Source organism: Electrophorus electricus, chromosome 12 (assembly GCF_041902795.1).
Source record: "Electrophorus electricus isolate QZ-2024a chromosome 12, ASM4190279v1, whole genome shotgun sequence".
In the NCBI taxonomy this organism is placed as follows: Eukaryota; Metazoa; Chordata; class Actinopteri; order Gymnotiformes; family Gymnotidae; genus Electrophorus; species Electrophorus electricus.
In genome coordinates this window covers 13,102,168-13,127,500 of record NC_137508.1, presented here as the reverse complement: position 1 = coordinate 13,127,500, position 25,333 = coordinate 13,102,168, and the positions used below count along the sequence as shown (strand labels likewise).

General features: G+C 45.9%; 2 protein-coding genes across 7 annotated transcripts in view; one reads left to right on the top strand and one right to left on the bottom strand.

Annotated features, from left to right (window-relative positions):
• The window catches only part of tjap1 (tight junction associated protein 1 (peripheral)), a 53,663-nt gene extending 37,199 nt beyond the window's left edge, over window positions 1–16,464 (top strand). For all 6 annotated transcript variants that reach the window (XM_081724059.1, XM_081724057.1, XM_081724058.1 and 3 more), the window contains 4 exons: window positions 2,813–2,879; window positions 7,205–7,312; window positions 8,188–8,271; window positions 10,975–16,464. In XM_081724059.1, the coding sequence (XP_081580185.1) occupies window positions 2,813–2,879; window positions 7,205–7,312; window positions 8,188–8,271; window positions 10,975–12,411 (1,696 nt within the window). In that variant the 3' untranslated portion in view covers window positions 12,412–16,464. The remainder of the gene's footprint in view (window positions 1–2,812; window positions 2,880–7,204; window positions 7,313–8,187; window positions 8,272–10,974) is intronic.
• Window positions 16,465–18,110: 1,646 nt separating this feature from the next.
• lrrc73 (leucine rich repeat containing 73) lies at window positions 18,111–25,235 on the bottom strand. Its single transcript, XM_027002563.3, has 6 exons — window positions 24,216–25,235; window positions 23,430–23,590; window positions 23,017–23,139; window positions 22,258–22,358; window positions 19,280–19,469; window positions 18,111–18,845 (listed from the first exon to the last, which is right to left on the bottom strand). Exons 1-6 carry the CDS (start codon window positions 24,485–24,487, stop codon window positions 18,781–18,783), a joined length of 912 nt encoding a protein of 303 aa, XP_026858364.1. The 5' UTR covers window positions 24,488–25,235; the 3' UTR covers window positions 18,111–18,780.
• Window positions 25,236–25,333: the final 98 nt, after the last annotated feature.

Genomic DNA, 25,333 nt, shown 5'->3' with positions numbered 1-25,333 from the left:
AGATCTTTTGGAATGCGGTAGATTTTGCCTCGAGGGCAGTGCTGACCCTGCTCACCATGTCACTCCCCGTTAGAGTGAGGCACAGCGTGGCTTCTGTGGTTCTGAGTCCTGACCTACTGGGCTATAAACGTAAGCTGTCAGTTACTGAAGTACATGGGACTGCTGGCTTATTCCCAGGTCCTTACTTTATTTGTGTAAGGCACAAATAATAGTCGCTGAATTAATTTTGACAGATTTCATGGAGTTTTCATTATTTTTGCACGTTATTCTATTAACTTTAGTGCGTTGTTCAAATGGTTGTGTCTGTACAGTTTTCTACAAATGAAAGAAACTATTAAACAGCCTGCTTCTTTGACATTTGTATCTCGCTTGTGAGGTACAATTAAGTAACAGTTTGAAGGTGCCAAAACTAAAATAATTTGGTAGTTTATTTACAGATGGATAAACAGCTTGTGTGTGTGTGTGTGTGTGTGTGTGTGTGTGTGTGTGTGTGTGTGTGTGTGTGTGTTTGAATAATTGTGTCTAGTTTTTATGATCTCTCACACTCTAGTCCCTGGCAAATGTGGGGGTACATGTGTAGGGTGAAAAACTGACCAAACTTTTTTTTTTTTCCACTGAGCCTCTCTCAAACACATTCCAGCCGGAGCTATTTCAAGCTCTTTGCTCTCTGTTTTGTGCGCTCCCCTTTTATCCACTCAGGGATTTGGTGTCCTGAGCCCTGGGCAGGCCTTGCACTGCCCTTTCCCGACTCAGCTTTCCCAGAACTTGCTTCCTCTTACTTCCACATTTCCTTCCAGTCAGGATGCGCCTCTTTCACGTACACTCCTGGATGACGGCTGGATTCAGTTACCCATTCAGTGTGTGTGTTATGTGCTCGAGGCAGTCTGTGTGATGTGGCACTCTCGCATGGGCTTTTGGACCTGTGTGATTTTCATTGAGGAGAGTAGGTCGCATTGACAAACGTTCATCATGTAGCTCCATGTCATCCCACGTCAGTTGGCGTGAGCGCTCTCTCTCTCTCTCTCTCTCTCTCTCTCTCTCTCTCTCTCCATATATCCCACTTGAGCACATCCTGCGTTCCGGAGCACGTCCTGCATTCCTATGGCGATCCGCTGAATGCTGGATTACGTTATACAGCGTGCGCTTACGACGGTCTCGGTCGGAATCGGCGGGCCTTGCACAAACAAATTTGTTCGATTTTCATTGTTATGTGCTGAGACAGAAAGCCCCTAATGATCTCTCTGGACAGTGAGAGGATATTGATCAGAGGTGGGGGCTTCCTCTGTTAACTAAAGAGGGCCAGCAGGGAAATGGACTCGAGCAATTCCAATAGCTTTCGGAAGCACTGTATTGATGTTGACAGGCCCTTTTTTAAATGTTTTGTTTGGGCCTGTGTGTATGTGAAGAATGCAGTGTGTGTGTGGTGGTGTGGTGGTTCAGTTTGTGTCTGTAAGCTTAAGATTTAATGTATTGAGGGAGAACTGATCAGCTGCAGGTTGTACTCACAGTTTGGTGATGTAGTAATTCTTGGTCCATAAACTGAGAACACGCTCAGAGACGAATGCTGCATGTAGATATTGTTTGTGCGGAATGCGACTGTAAAGTAGAGGGTGTGTGTGTGTGTGTATGTGTGTGTATTGTGATGTTTGATCATTTGGGTCAGTCGATCTTCCAGTAGTCCTGAACGTAATCACATGACTCCTTCTTGCCATCACAGGCAGGCGACAAGCTGTGTATGAGTCATACACTTCTCATAGTAATCTAGTAGCATGTGTAATGTGTTCAGCAGAAGGGATTGTCTCTCTCTTGCTATATTGAGTTCTTCTGCCAACTCCTGTCTGTCTGTCTCGCGTTATCGGTGCCTGACCCTTCGTCCCGCGACCTCCGAGTATGCGCTAAAGCTCTGTGACCTGTAGTGGCTTGCATTCTGACAGCTTTTACAGCATCAGAAATTTTAAAATAAATTATGTAATTCAGTTATTGAAGCCAGTTCATATCATTGATCTCAATTCTGTACTGCCAGGTAAAGCACTTAAAACGGAAAGAAGCAGAAGCAGCCGCTCGCCGGGATCTCTGTTGCCCTATGCTTAGTGTTGTCCCCCTGTTATCTGTTGGAACTCGACAGGCTCGCGCTGTGTGCGCGCCTGCTGCTTTAGACTAGAACGATTGCCGGGGAATGAAATTTACGGCATATTTTTGTGACCATGGCTCCTGGGAGTCTGAGAGAGGCCGAGATGGGGGTGGGTTATAACGGATTATGTCCCAATGATGCACGGAACATCATCTGCTCCCCCTCTTCCCTGTTATCCTGCCTTTTTTCATTAAGTGCGTGCGTGCGTGCGTGCGTGTGTGTGTGTGTCATATCCAGTTGAAAATCATCTGGTGGTTACAGTAAATCTTGGCGGTAAATCTTTTAGTTGGCGCATGCTTGATCTGCCCATACCCAGCCTCCATAGCGGTAGGTGCCTTGTACATCACTACTGCTGCGTTAAGGTAACAGAACTGTTGAATGCACTGCCAGACTGTATTACTGCCCTTTCTGTGTCAGCTCCTAATGCAAGATAAGGTGCACAAAAGATTTCAATAGCATTATAATGTGAAATGACCTTAAACCAGGTTGTTAAAGGATGCTTTTCTCTACATTTCTGCTGTATTATATAGCAGTGTTCTCTTAGTGGGCATACCTTTATAGGAATTTATTGAGCTCAGCGTTGCTCCCATGGTGTTTACTGTGTGTGTGTGTGTGTGTGTGTGTGTGTGTGTTCGTGTGTTCGTTCGTTCGTTCGTGTTCCTGTTCCTCTTCCTCCCACAGGCTGCAGAACAGCTACACAGCCTCACAGAGAGCCAATCAAGACCTGGAAGAGAAGCTGCATGCCCTGGTAACCTTTCACCTCTTTAACTTCGTCGACTCTTTCTATTCATCTTCAGGATTGATGTCTTTCATTACCATTGTGTTGGTTGCCCTAACAAAATGGTACCCAAATGACCTCATAATGGTGAGGGATAGCCTCTGTCCTACTCGGTGGCAAAAAGATTAAATTAGGGTCTAAGAATGACAGTGTTTGTTTCCCGTTATGCCCTCAGATGGCTGGCTGGTAGGAGACTCTAAACTCCACACAATACGAGCCTGTCAGCCCTGCGCGTGCCGGCTCTGACCTCGCAGGTGGAGGCGACGGTGCCTGTCTCGTGCCAGAGGCTGCAGAGCTGCCTGATGCAGCGCCGTGGCCCAGGTCCCCGTTCGCCAGAGATTTGCACCTGTCGCAGTGTAGCGAGAGAGGCGGGGGTGCTGCACACGCACATGCACGAGCCTCGTGCAGTCGAGATGACCCCGACAGCACAGCCTGCCCCAGTGCTGGTCACGTTGCACAGAGCCGTGTCCTCTTTAAGCTGTGATTAAGCTCACATCACAGTCCTGCAGGGACATGAGTCTACTCCTCCCCTCATCCTTCCTTCAGGGGCTCTGCCGCTAGAAATTCTATTCGTCAGGGTTGTTATTTGTTAGCGTTCTTTTTGTGTACATGCGTCTAAAGGCTTTCTGGGAGAATCAAAAGTGGACAGAAAATGTTCATTCCCTCAAATGTAGCCTGTTGTGTTTGGAGGGAGTCCGACCTTGGAAGTAAACAGAATTCTGGATCTTTATTTTTGATACTGTTCCTCTACTGCTTTGTAGAGGTCTACAGCGCTTGCAACAAGTGTGTGTGCGCGTACACCTGTGCATATTTGCATCCTGGCCCTGACCTACGTCCCTGCTTTGAAATCGTGACGCATTTAATTTGACATAAGCAAATGTACTGTTTCCTGATCTGGAAAACAACAGACTTTGTGCCTCCTCACCAAATGCTTAGGCATGCACGTCATGTTCCGCCAATCCTGACTGTGACCTGCTTGGCCACAACTTTGACGGGTCGGTGAGGTTGCTGTAATTGGACGGAATACCATCACTACAAGATTCACGTTCATCATCAAAGCTTTGAGGGCTGCGATTTTCACAGGGGCTAAAAAAAAAGACCCTCACAAAATGGAAGAAATCAGTTAGCCTGGTTGAATGACGGAGTGCATATAAATGCCCTGATGGCCTCCAACGCCTGCTTCTAAAACCCTGTCAGCTTGCCTTAGTAGGTGATTGATTACCTCTTTTACTGGACTGGTTTTGCATTCCATTAGTAGTAGCGTTGGAGGGAGGGGACTCAACACTGGCTGTGTCGGTTGCGCTGGGGTTCACGTTGTGATGCCACAGACAGCACAAGGCTGCTGAAATCTTGAACAGCCATCTGAATATTTATACCAACTGCCCTCGGTTATCAGAATTCAACATTAAGAGCTCTTGAGCTTTCATGACTATGCAAAAGAGCAGGAGGTAATACTGTGCCCATAATTGTACACACGTTCTCCTTCCTGGGTCATTGAAATGCTAATGTAATCGAACAGGTTTGGAGGGTCTCTCAAATCATAGGACTTCACATGCCCGAGTCGCCTTTCGCGAGTAATCGAGTTGAAGGCGTTTTTAAATATCAGTGCAGGCATCGTCTCGGGTTCATTACAGGCACAGATTAGAGCTGGTGCTGGCCAGTGGACCACAGGCGTTGTGTTACTGCCTCATTGCAGTGTTTACTTTATAGAAGGCTTTGCCTGCTCTGTTTGGAAACCGTGCCTTTAATTCACTAAGGAGAACAACAACTTTGGGGTCCGTTACTAAGTTCATTGTTGATCTGTATTATGTGAAAACATGCTGCTCTTAGACTGCTTTTGAACCTTCAACGTGACCTACAAAAGCTATGATGGGGAGTTTGTTGTGCTTCTCAAAAATCTTTCATATTGTTTATCATGTCATAAAGGATTCTTTTACATAGATGTTTTTCTTCAGTTATATTCAGATTTTTATATTCTGTTTTTTGCCCACCTTTAAAAGGTGTGTGCGCGTGTGTGCATAAATCCACCCCCAAAGCTGATGTCTCTGTTTTAGCTCAGTTCAGGTGGTGCATTAGTTCTGCATGGTTAAAGCTTCTGTCCATGACCCCCCTGCTGAAAGCTTTTCCAGCTTTGCCTGTGGTGTTGTACCATTCCGATTACAGGGCTCTACTGGTACCGTAGTGTTGGAGACGCAGGGATTACCCCAGCCCACAGCTGCCTGCACCCTGCGTTCTCACAAAGACAGTGTTTTTTCAGTACTGACTTTGAAAGATTTTGGGCTAAATTATGGGGAAAACAAAGGCTGATGATGATGATGATGATGATGATGATGCATTGTATTTATATAGCTCTTTTCAAGGACCCAAAGACGCTTAAAATAGTCGGTACAAAAAAACAAAAACTCATGTGCTCACAAACACACACACACACACCCTCCTCGTTGTCATTACTCACACATGTGGGTCTATCTAGTTGCGTGTCCCTACTTCACGTCTTTGTTCTTCCCAGTGCTGCAGTGTAGATGTCTCTCCCCACCCTCCCCCACCACTGACGAATGTGCTGGCGCCATGGCGACACAGCCATGCAGAGTAGCATGTTCCGTCCGTCCCGACGAGCACATTTATGACCACCTGGAGCAGATGCTGTGGCGTTCAACACAATAAATAACAAAAATGCTGTTACCAACACTTCTCCCTGTAACGAAACCTTATAAGAAAACCTGACAGAAAAAGCAACACATTCAAGCTGTTTCAGAATAAACTTTTTATACGTGCATTTAGAGGTCATACGATGATGGACAATATATATTTCAACCACTGAACTTCATAGTCGGATAATGAAAATGTAAGCGACTCGGAATGTCGAGAGGAGTGCTTTCACGCTGTCAATCAGCAGCGAAGTCCTTCTGTCGTCCTCCGTCTCCGTCCCCTCTCGGCCAGCGCCTGGCGGTTTAAGGCGTGCTGGGCGTCTGCAGTCTGCCGTAATGGCGCCTTCTCTCCGAAGTAACTTCAGGTGGAATTTGTCTCGAGCGGCAATGGAGCAGGTTCCTGAATGCACACTGGCTGTAAGTCCTGGTCTTAAATCATGAGGCTAAATTTCCATCCAAAGTCTCTCTGGGTCTACGATTACACTTGACCCGCCCCTTGGTACCCAAGACATAATGTCTTTTTAATTGGATTTTCTTTTATTTTTAGAGTATAATATGCCGCTATTGGATCTCAAAGCCGCTGCAGTTAGTGCTTGGCCAGTGCAGTCCTGCTTAGCTCTTCACTTCTGTGATGGCGCACTCAATTCAATTAAATCCAGTGGCTCTCGGCTTCCTCACTGAGAGCATGCGCCAGGCCCGTAATGAAGACACTGGCTTTGTATACAGCCTTAATAGTGTTAATGTGCGTGCATGCGTGCGTGCGGCACATTAGCCTTTTCCCAGTGGTCTGTGCCTTTAGCTCCCGCACACACATTCAGGGAAAGCAGCTGGATCTGCATAGTGCTGCTAATTGATATGGAAGATTTCCAGCCCAGAGGTCTGGGGAATATTTATACTGTCGAAACAGTGGATTGAATGTATTCATCCCCTGCAGTACGTGAACTCCCCTCATGTTTTTGTGGTCTGTGGAACATTCCCCCATCTCAACACCACTCACCCTCATTGCTTTAATTGCACCTGTTGTACTGTTTCCTCCCCGAGCCTCAACTGACCTTTCTAACCACAACCAATCTGCTTCCAACATCACACTTAATTACACATTCAAGTTTTTCATCCTGACCTTTTAACCGTTTTTGTGTGACTAGGCAAATACTGAACTGCTATCACGTCCTGAGACTATTACCTTCTGAGCCCCATCTGCCTGCATAGTGTTGTAAACATTTATTTGTCCATTTAAGGTTGATTCCTGAGCTGAGGAAGGCTGAGGGAGCCTGGCCCACGCAGTGATTCAGGAGAACAGTTCTGACCCCTCCAGGCTCCCTTATCTCAGCTACTGTGAAATCGATCCGTTTATGTCAAGTCTGGCCCTCGCTCCTGATCCGGGTTTGACCTCGGCCATATTCTTAAGCTCACTGGATGTTGAGGATGTTTTTTTGTTTCGTCTCCCCCTCTTGCTTTTGTGCTGACACTGTTAGCAGAGAGGGGGAGATGAGCGACCTCGATGCTTTATTGCGAATCGATGAGGAAATGACTGGCCACTCTTACTTAAAGCGGCGAGGACGAGGCAGCAGCGCGGGGCCATGCCGCTCGCCCTGGCGAGCTGCCAAGAGAACTAATGGCACTGTCTGCTCCCCCTGCCTTTTGCAGCTTTGCAAAGTGGAGAGAGACAAGAAGACCATGGATCAGGAGATAGTGGAGCTCACCAACAGGCTCGTGGATGCCAAGAACACGATCGACAAGCTGGAAGAACTAAATGTAGGTTCTGTGTGTGGGGGGGCGGGGGGGGAGTTGAGTGTGCACGCGTGCGCACACGTGTGTCTGACAGTCCACCAGGGTTGTCAGTGCTGAAGTATAACTTGAAATGGTAACCACTGGAGCTGAAAATTGAAAGTCGCGTTAAGAGGTTCAGTGCTATGCCTTCACAGAACCGTGTTGTCAGATGTGCTTGTGTGTGCGGTCCAGGAGCTGATTTCTGCCTGATACGGGTCTATAGGGGAGGCAGCGATTCCCCGTTAGATGTCTGCTTCTCTCATTAAATTTACTTAGAAACTGTCAAGCTTTTAAACTGTGACTATATTACTACACCGTGACTTCCCTGTGATGCACTAGGGACTCTCAGCAATGTCTCTGCCAAAGTATTGTCCCCTGATTGGGCTTAATAAAAAAAGACTCATTTTTACCTTTAATATGACAAAGCGAGCCACTTAAAAAAAAAAAAAAAAGTCTGTTCAGGCTGAGTCATTAAAAATGGTGCTTATTGCACCTGCTTGCTGAGTGTCATTGTGCAACAGGCCTGTGGGGAGCTAATTACAGCGTTTGAGGAACCAAACTCCTTAGCACTTAACCGATCCGTTCGGTTGGATCAGATGCTCATCAGTCATGGCTGTTCAGAATGGCCTCTGTCGACGCCTCCACCTCCAGATTCCTCTCAGACAGGAACTACAGCAGTCTATGGCTTCAGTTTGCCTCTGCGATGCTTGCTTTTTTGTTGTTGTTCCTTTGTTATGGTATTTGAAGTGCACAGTCTGTTGTTTAAAGGAAAAGGTAAATTATAGTTGGTCTTTTAAAAAACAAAAGATTAGGCTTCCTCTCTCTCCTCTGTAATTGTGTGTGTGTGTGTTCTCTTTCAGGAACGTTACCGGCAGGACTGCAATTTGGCAGTGCAGCTGCTGAAGTGCAACAAGTCCCATTTCAGGAATCACAAGTTTGCGGACGTAAGTGTTGGCTCGGACCGCCCTGCTAAGTGCCCGCGGCCCTTTACAGCTTGTCGGAGAGAAAGGGATGAGCAGAATGAGGGGTGCTTTATGCTACTCCGACGTGGGCCGCGTGGTGCTAGCGTAGAGTAGAGCACACTCAGTCTTGCCGCCAGAGATGAACTGCCGTATTGACAAGGTGCCAGACGCACAAGAGTGCTCGTCCTTGTGCTGAGGGGCAGGGCGCGGCGGGCGTGTCTGAGTGTCAGAGGGCCGTGCGTCGCCGTGACGGTACGCAGCGGGAACCCAGGAGAATCACCACAGAAGTGCGGTGACCCCTGAGCCCTTTCTGCGCATCCTTATCCCTGGCACCCCAAAAAGCTTCCTGTTGCTCATCCAGCAGCAAGGAAGAGGTGGCTGGTCCAACCACAGTCCATCAACTTACCCTGCGCTTGTCATAGAAACGAACATTTATAGAAGACACATCCTGTCCACATTCTCACAGCACTGCATTCATATTTCAGTTGTTCTTGAGCTCAGACGGGTCTTCTTTGCTGCCCATTGATCTGACGAGTCTGTTCGTGTCATCCGTTCTGATGTGCGAGTTAGGGAATTGAGCAACACGACTAACCCCAGGCGCTCTGCTCTCCGGGGGTCTCTTAGAGCCGGCAGTCCCTCCACCAGGAAGCTGGGCCCTGGGAGGTCGGCCTATTTTTAGAAGATCTTTTATTCACCACTGAATTAGCTCCTCACGCTGTCCCAATTTGGTAGTCTGGCAGCAGCCCGTTCTGAGGTTAACTGGCTCCAGGTAGCAGTTCCTCCGCCAGGCTGGCACCTTCAGAATGAAGGATCGCATGCATTCCCCCCCCCTTTCAGATTTATCTTAATCATGTATTTTAATCTGGGAAGTGGTGACAGTGGTATGAAATGAATCTAATCCATTACTTTCCTGGAGACATTTAATTAGCCACAGAAATATTGTCCCAACCCAAGCTTTGGGTGTGCGAGAAGCAGCACAGTGAGGAACTGAAGCATATTCATCCTTGCACAGATCTTGTAGAGCAAGGAAATGTTAAGAACCATCATATTCCAGTCAAACGCTGGTGAAATACCAGTTATTGTGTTGCATCTCTTGGGAGAAGAGCGCTATTGTAATGATGTGCTGTTTAGCCATCACCTCGAACCAGGTGTAGCGGGGCCGCAGTGCCGTCTCCGTGCCGTAAGCGTCTGCCGTTAGGGAACACCCTCCCATCCCTCGCCACCCGTTTTGGAAGGCCACATGGAGAGAGAGAAAAAAACGCGACGCCGGCTAAGGCAGACAAAAGCCAGCCAAATCGAAATGCCGATATCCATGGTTACCAGGCCTCTGGGGACGGCTGTGCATGTGTTGGGCTCAGACAGGCATGCGGGAGGGAGCCAGAGATCAGACCTGCTCCGTCCCCACGAGGAAGCAGGAGGGGCGATGGGAGCGCGCGCAGACCTCCGATCCCACGCTGGTGGACTCGCCTGCATCACCATGCACAGGCGCACCAAACGCGTGTGACGAGGAACCTGACTCAAGTCACGAGTCACTGCCGTTTGCCTGCCTCCGCGAGCCTTTGATCTGCGCCGCCCGGGAGATCCCGCGCGGCGGTTCTCTGAACTTGACGGCGCCCGTGCGATGAATCGTCATTTTTCGCAGGGAGGCAGAACGGTAGGGGGAACGCGAGCGCGTGGGAGCAGCGAGGCCGAGACCCGTCACCCATGTCTTTGCTGTCGCACGCGACACGCGCCTGACCATGAGAGACGGGGTGGAGCCAGCAGCCCTCACGCTGGCCCTAGAGGATCGTTAGGATATCGGCTGATCTGGCCTGGGCAGGCTGGGATTTTTTTCCCTGGTCATTTTCCATGAATCAATACGTCTGCCTAGATTCATTCAGTCAAGGCAACGGCAGGAAATAAAATCCCGAGATGTCTGTGTTGCTTTTACTCTCTCTCATGCTCACTCAGTCCTGCGCTCGTGCTCGCTTTCTCTTGAACACCCCCCCCCCCACCTTTTCATTAGCCCTCCTTCCATCCTGTGTCGGAGGCAGTGGGTGCTTTTGAATAAAAAGAGCCTGTCTCCTGCTTTTCCTGATGGAAGTTAAGATAGCCTTCACAGCTCAGCACAGGAGATGAGTCACATTCACCAGCCCGTTCACATCTCAGGAAGCAGGAACAGAGAGCCGCCTAACCACACGGCTCCTTGAGCGCTGGCTTGTAATTGAACACGTCTGAGAGGCTGTCCTGCGTAGGATCAGAATTCTCATGCACCTCATCATTTCTCATCTCGCTGTACATTTGAAAAGAAGACATCTTGGTTATTTACACATTTATGGTTTATGTTTATGTGAGTTCTTGGAATGAGCTAGATGCAGCTGGTCCTTTTAAGCACTGGGTATGGTTCATTCCTGTTTTATTTGACAACTTTGAGCAACTCGTCCAAGACCAACCACTTAAAGTGGATAAGAGGGCTGTTTAAAAGCGCAGGAAGTGTCACGATGTTTGACTTCACTGCTAGTGGCTGGTCATGCTCCTTAACATAAAGAATGGTAGCATTCTCACATGGATAAGGTTTGGATTAGGTTTTACCGGTCTTTAGCTGAATTAAGATTAATCAAAGTTCTAAGGTTGGCTTCGTACTTTCTACGAGCTTTGGCTTGTGATTGTTTGGTCATTTCCTTATTTCGTGTCTTCGTGCTCCAGTTGCCGTATGAACTGCAGGAGATGGTGAATAAGCACATGAATAGGAGCCTGCCCGACAATACCCAGAGTGCTCCGGGAGCCCAAGGGCAGGACGCAGACACGCTGAGCCTGACGCCCGCTGATGTGGTGCCCACGTCCGTCATCGCCCGTGTGCTCGAGAAGCCGGAGCCTCTGGTGCTCAACTCGGCTCAGTCCAGCAGCAGCGCTGGGCGGCCGGTGGCCGAGGACGTGTTCGTCCACGTGGACATGACCGGCCCGCAGAACGAGAACGGCGGCCCCGGGCATGCCCGGCGGAGCGGTGGCGGCGGCGCAGCCGACCCGCAGCACCTCAACGGCGCCTGTCGCTCGCAGGCCAGTGCGGACGGGCCGTCGGGCGGCGGCGACGACGCGGCGGCGACGGCACCCTCCTTCGAGAAGCTGAACCCCTACCCTGCTCCACCCCCACCACACCCTCTCTACCCTGGCCGCAAGGTGATCGAGTTCTCCTCCGACGACAAGGTGAAGATCCCCAAGAACAGCCCGCTGCCGAACTGCACCTACGCCACTCGTCAGGCCATCTCCCTCAGCCTGGTGCAGAGCGAGGAGGAGGCCGGGGGGGGCGGTGGCGAGCGCCAGCGCACCGTCCCCAGCAGCCCCGCCACGTCCGACGGGGGCTGGTGCTCCAGGACCTCCTCCTCCTCGGGCGGGGGCCACGCGCCTCCTCTGCGCCCGCCGCGGCAGCCGGACGCCCCCGACCCCCTGTCCAGCCAGTCCAGCCCGTTCAGCAGCCCGCCACAGCCGCCCAGCACCTTCACCAGCTCAGGCAGCTCCGAGGAGGACCTGCTCAACAACTGGCAGCGCATGTTCGTCGAGAAGACCGCGCCATCCTCGACGGGAGTCCTGCTTAACCGCACCTCCTTCAGCAGCGAGACGGCCAAGGAGCTGCAGAGGAGCCAGCGCGGGGGCAGGCAGGTCAGGGGCGCCTACTCGGACGGCGAGGAGGGCTCGTCCGCCCCGAGCTGGACGGCCAGCAGGGAGTCCAGCCTGGACACGGACACGAGCAGCGTGGCGGACCTGCGCACCAAGCGCGGCCACTACGGCACCGACTTCTCCCAGGAGGAGGGTGAGCACTTGCTGATGGCGCTGGACAACGAGGACAGCAGCAGCAGCGGCGCCGTCGGCCCGGGCGGCCGGGCCCCTGCCGAGCAGCGCGAGTCCGCCGAAGACGCCGCATCCGCGGGCAGCTCGGCCGAGGAGCGGGATGTCCTGCCGCAGGACTTCCCAGTCATCAGCTCCAGGGTCGTGGAGGACTACACGGACAAACCCCCTCCTCATCGGCACCACCCCCAGGGAGGCTCCACCCGGCCACAGAAGAGCCCCAAACGGATGGGGGTCCACCACCTGCACCGAAAGGATAGCCTTACCAGAGCACAGGAGCATGGGAACCTGCTGGACTGAGGTCACGGGCTGACCCCCTATCCTGTCATCTACAGTGATCTTCTCATCACTGGCCGTCACGAGTCTTAGCAGCCCATGTGGGGAAGCAGCGGTCGAGTCGGAATTGCGCTAAGCTGTACCCAGGCTGCCCTCCGTTTTGTTTTGGCTTTTGTTTTGTTTGTGTGGGATTGTTTTTGTTTTGTTTTTTTGTTTGTTTGTTTGTTTTCTTTGTTTTTGGCACTGACTCATTACTGTAACTCTTCAGTCACTTGTTAGAGGTGAGAAGTTTACTTCAGTATGGTATTTACGGAAAAATGCAAGTTGCCATTTTAAGAAGTTGATCCGAAACGTCCCCACATCAGCGGAACAGTGCTTCAAGTGTCTTATAAGAACGTCGGTGTGTGAGAAAACAGTCCATTTCAACACGCTGAAAGGTATCCAGAATGCCCAGCTGTGTTGTAAATGAGAAGACCACCACAGGATATAGCCATATATAGACACCTCCACTTATGGCCCGTGTAGTGTAATAGGGGCATCCAGACGGAACACTATCACTTGTTGCTGTTGTGCTGGGAACTGAAACTGGAGTGGCACACAAAATGGAAGCAAGGACTTCCTCTTCTGCCCTGGGGATTACCAGTGTGAGCCTTCTGTCTCCAGGAAGGGCATTCCAGCAGTGTGGCATGCAAAAGATAGTGCAGATGTCACATAATCTTAGGGATTGTGTTGTCGACTTACAGTGCCTAACCCTTTTTCTGACTAAGGGGTTTCTCTGTTCACCCTTTAAGTCAGCTTTTAGCTCATACGGAACTGAAAAGAACCTTCTCTACCACGTACTCTCTCTTCTCACATCTCTCTGCGTTGATCTACCACTGTAATTCTTGACCCAACTAAAAGAGAACTTTTTTTTTTTTTTTTAAGAGAGTGATTTTGATTATGAATTTTATTTAGTCAAGTATTCTGATTCAGTTTTTGTTTTCATGTACCTTGATGCTTTTTCGTTTGACTACTGATATTTAAACCAGAGATTTGTTTTAAAGCAAATATTTCGTGCTCTGTGTGTTTATTTGCTTAGATTTTTACTGTTTGTGTCAAATTATTAGTGTGAAAACAGTAAAACAATTTTCCTGTGAATTCCCACATCACAGTGAGCACTTAAATCAGAGGTGTAAGAACACTGTAGCTAAACAAAAGAATACACACACACACACTTCTTAATTTAGATTAGAAGTTTCTGAAATTATTGTAGGTAGACAAAATGACCTTAAGACGAACAGCAATTTACTGTAATAAGTTACCTTCTTAAAACTCTGGTTTTATCCGGCCTCTGCGGTTTCTGTGCTGTGTTCAAAACTCAGTATTGGACAGAATCATTTCAGTAATGGCCATTCACTTCAGTAAGAACTTGCCCTTTGTTGTGTCCAGCTACATGGGCAGTAATCTGTTCTCTTGTCAGCTGCTGTCAGCATTGTCACTGGAGGCCATATACTCTAATAGCATTTACATGGAACTATGCACACAGTAAATTTAGACAACTGAATTAAACTGTAGGTAATTGCCAGTTGTTACCAACCTCACTGTTTTGTAAGAGGACACTCAGTAAGGCACCCCCTTTACTCTTCTGGGCCATAAAATAATAAAGATTTGCGCTCACCAATCAGCTGTCTGTTATGTCTTTGGGGTTAATACTTTGGATAAACTGGATATAAGCCCTGATTTTATTGAAAGCCATTATTTGCTCATAGTAAATGTAGTTCTTTATGTAGCATCAGTGTTTACTTCTATATGGGGAATGTGATCATAATGCATCATGTTGTTGTGTTCTCTTTATCTGTGTGTGTGCGTGTGTGCAAGTGCTGACAGATCATTTGTTGACAGATCATTTGATGTCTGAGTTTTCTTTATAATACGTTTATCCTTGTTATTAAAGATGGGTGGGTTTGGCAAATGTTCTTTTGGACAGTGATCTGAGTTGGTCACTTCTTTCGAGCCCTGTTCCGGTTAAGGTTTGTTGAGGAACGGTTTTAAAAGATGCTTCTGTTTGTCTTGAAATATGAGAATCAGATGTGAGGACTGACCACTTTGTACATCTTTTGCCGTCTTGTTCTCCATAGACACTCCAAACAACACCGTGCATGTTGACTTTATGTCCGTGGTGTTTTCATTTAGGTTTTCAGGTGCATGTTTGTTCTATTTCATACGTCAAATCACTGGATGAGACTAGACCATGAACCCTGCTCCCCTGTCCTATGGTTCATTTTTCAGTCAGTGTTCAATGTCTAGAAACGTGTGCTTATTCACTCCAGTATCTAACTTCAGGTTAAGTGCCCTGTTGTCGTGTACCAATGATTCATAGCCTTGACAGTGTAAGACATAGAAACATGTCTCTAGTCAAAGGGCTGCATGAGCTCGACTAGTCCATGATAGAGTTGCTTCATGAATTCTCACCTCCTCTGCCTTTTAATAATTCAGTTCAATTTTCCTCTGTAGAGATGTACAGATTGTGTGAGGCAAAAGGCTCCCAGAGACACTTATCCTTTCTCTCCCTCGCTTACGTTTTTCGCTCTCTGTTCCTAGTGTATCAATCACCGCCCCCCCCGTGTGTAACTGTAACAGTCCATAATGAGAACTGTATGAAGCTCCCCCTGTCCTGAATAATTGATGCTTTATCATGTTTAAAAATAGCTGGGTGATGCTTAAAGGACACGTAGATGGAGCAGTCTGTCAGAGTCTCGCACGTGGAAATGGACCTTATTAAATATTTCATGACCTCATCAGATGGGCTATAGACAGGAGTTCATGCAAACACGAAAGAGGAGGTGTGCGGGGGAGGGGCAACGCCTCCCCTCTTCATGTGAACAGGCTTTTACGTCTGCCGTGCTGCAAGCTTAATGATTCCTCATCATGATTGCAGTTGAGTTCCTCAGTGACTGACTGTTCTCTTTGATCCAAGGCGACCTCCTTGGGTGCTTTGTGCAAGGCGAACAAATGTTGACAAAATATGAGAGAAGGACAAAAAATGTCAGAAATGTGTTTTTTAAAGCGTGCCAGTGAGGGAACAGCACATTTAAGCTTATTCTTCTTTTAACCTTCAGCACACTAGTCCGTGTCAATGCATTTCACTTTTATCTTATCTTGGGTATGCGTGTGCATCTGTGTCCATGTCTTCATCGGCCATTATAAATCAAATTGCACTGGTTTAAAATATCAATTATTGGAGACGTGCACTTACTTTTGACCTGTCAGCAGAGAAAGGTTCAAAAGAATACAGGAATGGACATTGCGGGTTTGGTCTTGTTTCATTGCATTATTACATTGGCTTAACTTCTGTCTGTTGTCCCAAATGTGGGCTGTTTTAATTTTGAAAAGTTCTAGTGTGAGGCTGGTATGTAAATGTAAAAACAGTTGAAATGCAAAAGGGTGTGTCCCCTCCCATTTACACAGGTGTGCAGAATAACACCTGTTGTATGTAATCATTTCCTTCAGTGTTGGTGGTCATTGGCATTTTCAATTCTTGTCCTTTGTGTTTTAAAACTTTGTAGTCGGTATTGCTTAGTCCTCATAGCACTTACAGAAGGGCCCTTTCATTTCATTGTGCATTTAATGGTGCAAATTTAGGAATGTAACAAAACGGAGCCTGTCAAATAAATGACTCCAGCACATTTCAGTACATCTAGTATTTGGCTGCATGTGTCACTGTAACACACGGCTGTCAACATCCCATATTTTTTGTCGTACACAAACCATAACTACCTGTCTCTCAGTGGTCTACTGTAGCGATATGGTGCTTTTTCCTTTAAGGTAATTGGAAGTCCGTTTTTTCAGCAGTGTTCTGCACGCCGTGCGTTCTGCCATGGCTTCGCAGAGTTTTATTTAAATCACACTTGAGCGGACAAAGCTTTCTTGGTCATGTAGCGACACCATGTGTGATGACCTGGTTTTTGTTTTTGTTTGTTTTTTTGCTCTTGTAAAGAACCTTAAAAAGAAAATCTACAGAAAGACTGTTAACTAATTATTTTCTCAATTTGTAAACTGATGTATATTTTAAAACAAATAAAACTATTTTAAACTTAATTTTCGACTCTACGCTGTGTTGACACTAATTTCCACTGATAGTCCATATTTTATTTATGGTGCATCTGCGGTGCTTTCACACTAGCCACACCAACAGGCGCACTGGCGCCCCCAGGCGGTGACATTGCTTAAAGCCGCTTTTCAAACCACTAGTTCATACCTCATCACTGCTGGAAATGTAGTTAATTTATTACCATGTTAATACAAATACAATAGTGGAGAAAATATTCAGTGCTGTCGTTAAGTACACCCGTTCAAAACGTGTGTGTGTGTGTGTGTGTGGGGGGGGGTGTTTGAAGTTGAATGCTTGAACTTTTTTAGCAACCATTTCTCCTATGATGATAAACAGTGGAGGTGATTAAAATTCCTTGCAGTGCTTCAGATTCATTTGCAGCCCAGATTAGATTTCTGCGAGTGGAACACCCTTGCTGCCCCGTGAAGTGAAATGGGCCCCTAATTAAGTTTACTTCCCATTTCAGTTGGATACACTAGACCTAAAAACTAATTTTTTTTATTTTGCATGTAGCATTCACTGGAAGCCACAATATCTTACTGAAAAGTGTATTACATTTCAAAAACTTTCCTTCCAGTAGTTTGTGTTCATGTCTCATGGGGCTAGCAACTAGTTAAAACAGCTCGGTTACAAATTGGATTCCTGGCTTATAAAATCGTGGTTTTCAAATTAAAATGTATGTTCAAACTTGGGAATGGAACTCCTTTTAATTGGATACATTTGTTATTCACAAATGTAAAACTTTTTTTGTTGTTGTTTAATTTGATTGTACCCTTGTTGATGGAAAACAAGTCTGCTTTGATATTTTTTTTTTTTTATACATCTCATTTCCAAGTTGTATTTTATTTTGGAAAATGTGTAAAAGAAATCTGTGTACATACTAGAGTTACACTGTTACCTTGCAAAGCAAACTCGTGTTACTTTTTTTTTTTTTTTTTTAATACTTCTAATTAAGTCAGCTGCTCCACCCATGACACTGGATTAATTCGGCACCGGCTGTGTGCGTTCACACTCAGGTTTGGAACTGTGGAATAAAGGAGTCTAATTGGTACTTTTTCATTCCGAGTCCTTTTGGCACACATGCCTCCCATTGCAGTTAGATTACGGTGGAAGAATCGCCTTCCATTTGTCTCGGTCCCTTAGCAACTCAGGAGATTGATCAGAACACTTCCATTAATTATAGAAGACTCTTTCTTCTAGTGTTATTTAGCCTCGCTGGCATCTGCTTGTCGAAAAGGCTAGTCTAGCAGCAGGGTTGGTGTTTTGCCTGCAGGGGTGTCTGTTCCCATCTCTGATCCTCTCCCCCGTGCTTAATCAAACTCAGACGATCGCTGGTGTACTGTAACGAGCAAATGGATGGAAGCGTTAGTGGGAAGACACACTGCAGCCTCACTTTATGGTTTCAAGTACAACGCAACAATGCGGTTCGTTCTTGCCATGGATATGAGCCTTACCAGAGTTCGTGAGGTCGACCATACGCTGGTTTTTCTGTCCCTTGAAGTCAAGAAAGCACTCCCCGTGACTTTGTGCTTTATTTTTTATCTATCTGCTGCAGCGTTTACTAATGGTGTAGATGGCACACCGCTGTGGTAAACAGACCAGGCAGACTAAGAATGCATAAAGTACCAGGGACTTGAAAAAAGGGCTTTAATCTGATTACAGTTGTCCTGAATGGTATAAACAACATAATTGGCTTTGCACAGGCGCTGTAGAACTTTTTTTGGTTTTAAGAATCAGGACGTGTTTGGTGGGGACACATTGATTGGCCGTGTATCAGTACTTCCCATGCACAGCTGTTTCAGACAAATGGCGAGAGCTGCCTTTAAGAAAACCCGACCTCACCAAGAATGTTTTAATGAGCTGAGCATTTGTCAGTGCAATAATGACAAAAGTCTACAGTGCTTCCTCTCAAATGGATATTTACTAGTGCATCTTCAGGTACATAAAATGTTCACTAGACACCTTTTGGTACACAACAAAACACTTAGAAACATGTAAATAGATTTATTTAGACATCAGGCCATCACAACAACCCTACTTAGCTGAACTAATCAAGAGTATATTGTGGTTGCTTAAACAGTTGTTTTATAAATAGACTGTACATCTGGAAAATAAATAATTCACTGCTGAATATAAGTCACTTGGTGGTTGAGGGTTTTTTTTTTTGTGTGTTTGTGTGTGTGCCAGCTTTGAACAGTCTACCGCTAAGTGCTACAGGTCATGCAGTATGAATGGTTGCCCGCTAGCAGGTGGTCTGGCAGCAGTGGGTGTGCAGTGCAAACCTAAAAAGGCAGCTCCAGTTATCACATCTCTGTCTCTGCCAAAAAGCTCTCACCCAGTCCTGATGACATCAAGACCATCTGGGAGTCTGGAAGGGTCAGAGACATTGGGTAAAGGTTCTGAAACCTGCTATTCTAAAGAAGTCAGCAAAGGGCTTCCCCTGTTCTCCTGTACTGCTTATGCTCCTATTGGTCATGTCTTTACGTTTACTTTACATGTTTTTTGTTTGTTTTTTTTCCTTTTATCTTGTACACTTAAATACTTTATCCATATATTGGCCTCTGTACTGCAGCAACACTCTAATGTGAAAGCATAAACTTTGTCCTCATATTGCACAAGAAAAGCTACATATAACCCTGTATTACTCTAAATACCAGCACTCCTGTTCTTCGGAGTCAACCAGTGGCCCCTGGAAAGTCTCCGAAGTGCAGAAAGAGAGGGAGGGGGAGTTCGAGAGCGTAACTCGCAGTCAGGGGTGGGGGCGGGGTTTAGGGCGAGGCAGGACAGCGGATCAGCCCTTACTGCTGTGGGGAAGCCAGGTGGGCTTCTCACGGTAGCCGCCGGCGTGGGCCTCAGCCTCTCTCTCCTCATCTTCTTCTCCCTCGGAGAGCAGGTCGGAGATCTGCTGCTGGAGCTCAGGGCTGATGGCGTTCTCAGCCAGCACCAGCACGCGCAGACACGTAGGGTAGTTCTCCACCATGTCCAAGAAGACCTGAGGGAACAGGGGCGAAACACACATATACACACACACACACACACACACACGCAGCGGTGTTAACAGGCGAAGAGGAGTGAAGAGGTAGGAAGGAGATTTGAGAATATGGTGATGAAATGAGAAAATAAGAGCTCAGGGTATGGCCCAATTTTCACATGGCACTGAGCTAACCTTACCTCAGTCTGGCCCATTTGATTTTGAAGAAAGCAAGAAATATTGCATTTGGATGAGAAAAGGGATCTAAATAATCAACTCCTCAGCAGTCTTCCAATATATGAAAGCACAGCTGGAGTAGATAACCAATACTTTTGGTTGATTTAAGATCTGGTTTAAATGACCATTCAGTTAAATATATCTTATTTAATATGTCCATCCTAACAGCTTGAAGGACTGCTGTTCCTTTCCCGTTGCTCTTTTGACCATCGCTCCTTTGTCTGCCTGTGTTGTTCATCGTTCAGAAAATGTTCACTGAATTCCTCAAAACTGTCCTCACAGTGGAGTCAAATGAAAGTGACAGAGCAGGATGCTGCAAGTTCAGAGAATGCTGTGTCCAGTGGGATATTTCCAGTACATTTGCATGTTTAAGATCTGTTGTCAAACACCGTCATCCCGAAAAAAAAAGGTACCCAACAAGTGCAAAGAATTGTTTGCAACTACCCAAATAAAAACTAGAACCTTAAAATGCTTATTCAAAGCACAAGTATCTAATTATATACTATTTTTCTGAAAACTCATAGCTTGCATAATATACATATAAATTGTGAGTTCTAGCTGCAGTTGTCATTAAAATAGCAGATGTACTATTGCTAGTAAGCCCACATAAATAAACACTGCCTTTATCTTAACTGGGAATGCAAATTTATTCTTATTAGGCACAGCTATTAACATATTAAAATGATAAAATCACCCCAATTTCTCTCTTTTAGAAAGTAATGGTCTAAAATTCTTCTAAAGCAACCATGGTGCCTTGCCAGAGAGCTGTCTGACCTATGAAAACAGGAGCCAAACCTACTTACAGTTCTCTGTTTCTCGCCCACTCAGCAAAGTGAGAAGAAGACAAAGAGACACAGAAAGAGAAATGAGGCAGTCACGGATGATGTGGTGCACTTTGATTATGTGAAGGGTCCCAGCTCTACAGCCATTTGCACACACATGAAAGGCTCACCAGAAAGCTGGGGTTCACCGTGTGACCGGAGATGGTGAGAGGCACACCCATGAGCAGCCCAATCGATGGCTTGGTTACGCATGCAACATGGCCCCCCCGTGGTTTGCCGTATACAACCCCTTCTCCCCCAAAGACCTGTTTTTGTATTACACCAGTGGGCAATTTCAGACCTGTAGAGCCACGGTATTTCACGTCAAGCCTTGACAACTTGCAACAGATGTATCAGATCTGTAGCCTCCAAGGGCTTGAACTAAACACCCTTTGTTCTAATTAATAACAGCAAATTATCTTTTAGATGTTGACATTGCAAGTCTGGTTATACTGGTTTTTAAATAACCTGTTGGTTTTAAAGCTAGCACACAGCATGCATGCATCACTGTTTTCTCAATTACATTACTGGTACAACACACAACTTTTATTAACAAGGATGCCCTCTTCTGAGCAGAATCATTACTAATTGATATAATTTATATATCATCTGCTACTTATTAAATCCTTTACAAATCGAAGAAGAGCTCAAAAATACGTTTCCCTACAGGTAACCGGCATTCTTTTGTCAGTACATTTAAATGTTCTGTGCACTTTTTCTACCACTGGAATCAAACAGTATTCAGAAATCCATGGTGGTCAAAAATATCGAATCATCCAAGTCAAGACACTTCAATTTTCTTCTACAATCAGATCTCAGAAACCAATGTTTCATGCCAAATACAGCAATCACAATGGGAAAGGCCCCCTACTTCACGTTCCCCATGTATCACAGCCTAAGTTCATTTAAATGTCTACATCATGTACATGTCACGCGCCAGATTACCAGTATTAACCATAAATAATGAACCTGCCATTAGGGCTCTGCCACTTACTCTCACATGCAGATTCTCATCCATATGTCTAATATAACAAGGGTTAGTCTCATGCATACTGTGTAAGATCTGAACTTGCATTGCTCAGTTTGTTTGCATGACCCAGTAAACAAGCAATGCCATTTCTGGGTTAAACAGAATCATTTTTCACCTGTAAACTATAAATAGTGTGTTCTGTCTATTTTAAAGAATGTGACTTTTCCCGTTTACATGTAAAAAAATCTGTTTAAAACTATGAAAGTACAGCTCAGTAAGCCCTGGCTTACCATTCATTCTTCTTTGTTTTTTGTTTTTGTGCCACATGTTGTTCCAGTTGCTTATGGTGCTCTTTTCTGCCCTTTTAAAAAATCAATTTATGTGTGTGTGTGTGTGTGTGTGTTCGTTTTCTACAAAGCATAGACATGGCCCACAGAGGATAGATTATACACAGCCCTAACTCTGTCACAGAAGTAATGGGCTACTTGTGTTTTAAAAAAAACAAACAAAAAAACCCCATAACCTAAACCTAATGTCCAACTAACCTTAATCTTATAGAACTTAATTTGTGGAATGGCAACACACAAGATATGTGAGAGTATACTCATTGTGTCTGTCGCATAAATGAAAATACGTGAAAGGACACTTTAATTCACTTTAAGCATCAGCATAAAGGTAAAAAAACCAGACTCAATTTATTTAGTAATTATTCAACATTATATATTTTAAGAATATCTGATTACTAACATGTTTGCATAGTATTCCTAAATGTGTTATTTACCTGTGCTGACTGATTGGTGAGCTCTGTTCCCTCCAAGTCCAGAACTTCGAGAGTCCGGCTAGATGCCACCGCGACGGCTAACATTCCAGCAATCTGGTCCCCTGGGAGCCGAGAGGAATGAAAGAGACTTGGAGAGAGGTCGTGCTAGGGTCTCCTCGAAGTCCTGGAACTGTCAGCAACCACTGCAGGCTTCCAGCAGTTTGGACACTTTGATGGTAATTTCATTCACTAGAGAGCAGTGATCAGCAATATGCATTTAGAAACTAAGGAAAGAAAGATGTAGCATCGAGCCTCTCTCACTGGGACCTCAGGGGGGATTCAGACCTACTTGCTTATCTCAGACAATATCGAGCTTAATGGAATGTGTGTTAAAAGGAGGCCGTACAATTATCTTTGTCCTACAAGCACTTTCTTCAGCAAATCAATAAAGGTAACTTTCACTAACGAAATATGATTATCTGACACCAGTGATTTCTGTTTCAGAGCTGTTTCCGTTGTTAAAGGTGCCAAAACTATTCATAAATACTTTCTGCACTAATGGATTACAGACATTCGGGGGTGTTTTTTTATATAAAGAAAGTCAGCATTGCTAATTTGACAGAGCAAGCTGTGACGCGTTAAGTACACTGTCATTAACCTGGTAAATAACAATGTAAATAAAGTGTTAAAATGAAACACCAGACATGAATAAACGCAACACGTCAGGTCTAATATGAACGCTTGATATGGCCTCACGTCATCCTGTTCAAAGACACTCACCTAAGGGATTGTAGTCTAGGTTGAGGACTCGGAGCTGGGAGCTGTGGGCTACAGCGATGGCCAGTCGAGCCCAGCCTTTTGTGGTGATTGCTGGGTTGGCACTCAGTGTCAGCTCCCTGAGCCCTACCAAACAATGTTACAAATCAACGCACTCAGGTGGGACAACCTCCTCTTGAGGCCTTTTTTCGCCCCCAAAAATTTATAAAAATACTGCTATTCTTCAACTGTAATATTTATAGTCAAGAATGTGAACTCAGCAGTGTGTTCTGGCAACGTTCACAATCCAGTTCTTAATGCTCAGTTGCTTTCTACGGCTGATATTGAATGCAGCTTAAGTATTTAAGGTATTCTTATCATGCCCCACTGCACTTTGCTAGGGTTGCCTGTATTAAAAGAATTTGTGACGTTTTTACCCGATTTGGCTCCATCTGGAGGCAGCATGCCACAAATCAGCCGAACTGCCTCATCTCCCAGCATACAATCTCCCAAATCCAGGGACACTAGAGATGGGTGAGTTGACAGCGCTGCATTCAGAGTGATCAACCCTGCATCTAAAAGAGGGGTTCCATGCAGACTGTGAAACAAATAGGAGAACAGATACAGTATATGTTTTAGTTATCCATACTGTAAGCTGATTACTCCAATAAAGACCTTGACCTCTGCCGGGCATTTAGAATTCAGGCGCCGAGGAAACCGCAAAGACAGCCTCATGCTTTGGCTTTACAACACTAAATAAAAGAAAATGGCTTTTTAAATTATCAATGGTTATTTTAATTTGTGCTTTGCTGAAGTTCAAGTGTAAATGCAAAAGGCCTCATATATTGACCCTGTCCAGTTTGAGATATATCCGACTTAAATATCGCTAGCAATGCTGTTATTATAAAACATCGTTATTAACGCATGTGAAGAAGCAGACACAGTGCTTGGTCAAGCCAAGAATATGGTCCTGGCACTTTTCTCAGCTACTTAGAGCTAAATCTGCGTTAATATGCGCGTATATACCAACCCAAACTATGTCACAGCAGCATACGTTAGGGGACTAACTTGGTGTGTAATTGTGGCAACTTACTACTGCCTGTTGTAAATTGTGAGAAAACGTACAGAAACGTCGTCCAACATTAACTTTTCCATTTCTATGGCACTGCGACCCTACCAGTGCTTTACAGGACACGAGTTAGAGGGAATGTCGCAACACTTACAAGAGCGTCTGGATAGATCTGTTGGCCTTGAGCGCATCGGCGAGCTGCTTGGTCCGGCCGATGCTGGAGACCACGCCAAGGTTTAAGTTGAGTTGGGCCAAGGAGTGCGACTCCGAGACGCCGCGGCACACTCGTCCGAAATCACGGTCAGACAGCTGACATCCCCGGACAGACAAGAGTCTCACGCTATTTTCCTTTAAACTGTCACAAATGTCTTTGATTTCTGCTCCAGACAGTGTCTCTCCAGTTATCTGAATAGAGCCCGGTAGCATTTCGGTAATGTTAGAAGTTACGCAAATATCTGACTAACTTGACAAGTCGACACCATCATCATCGTCAGTCCGGTTTACCGTCATAACCGAAGTAACATCGAAGTTCGATAAAGGGACAACGAAGCTAACTACATTACATTACATAACCCCACAACAACGCAGCTTTGCTGATGAAGAAGCAAGCAACAAAACTGTTTATCCAAACTGTAAAAAATACAGGTGGTGTTGTACAGTTAGCTAGTGCATTCTCAAAGTTGCGATGTTGAGATGGTCTCGTTGCACTGACATCATTGCTCGACCACCCCTCCCGCAGCTAAACACAGAGCACGGATACGCAATTTTCAATGCATGCGACGCACGGGTTGGTGGGCCAGTTGATTCGCTCTAAAATCCTTGGGCAGGTACAGCATTCCTAGTTCCGCTTGGAGTATTTCCGCTTCTGTGCAAAAACACAGATGGCTTTTTATCCCTTGACATGCTTTGGATTCGAGGCTTCGGCTTTGCAGCATTGAGGCTAAGATAAACCGTTTGTTTGCCTCCGTTGCAGGTGTCGGTTACTATGGATACCCCCGTCTCAATGTCACCGAGTGTTTCCAAGATAAATTAATAACGCTATCTAGGGAAAGCAGTTCTGGTATCCAGCATGAACTGCAATGCCTTGCGTTTTAGATAATCCGCTTGTGAACTGACTGTAAGTGATTTATGCTAAGGCATACTGTACTGCAGGTCTTCAGCGTGTTTCCTCAGGAGGGAAAGTGGGAGAACCAAGAGCTATCGATGTAACAAGTGTACAGCCACTACTGTTTCGCGTGTTATTGATCACGTGTGATTAGTTGGGTCTGGATC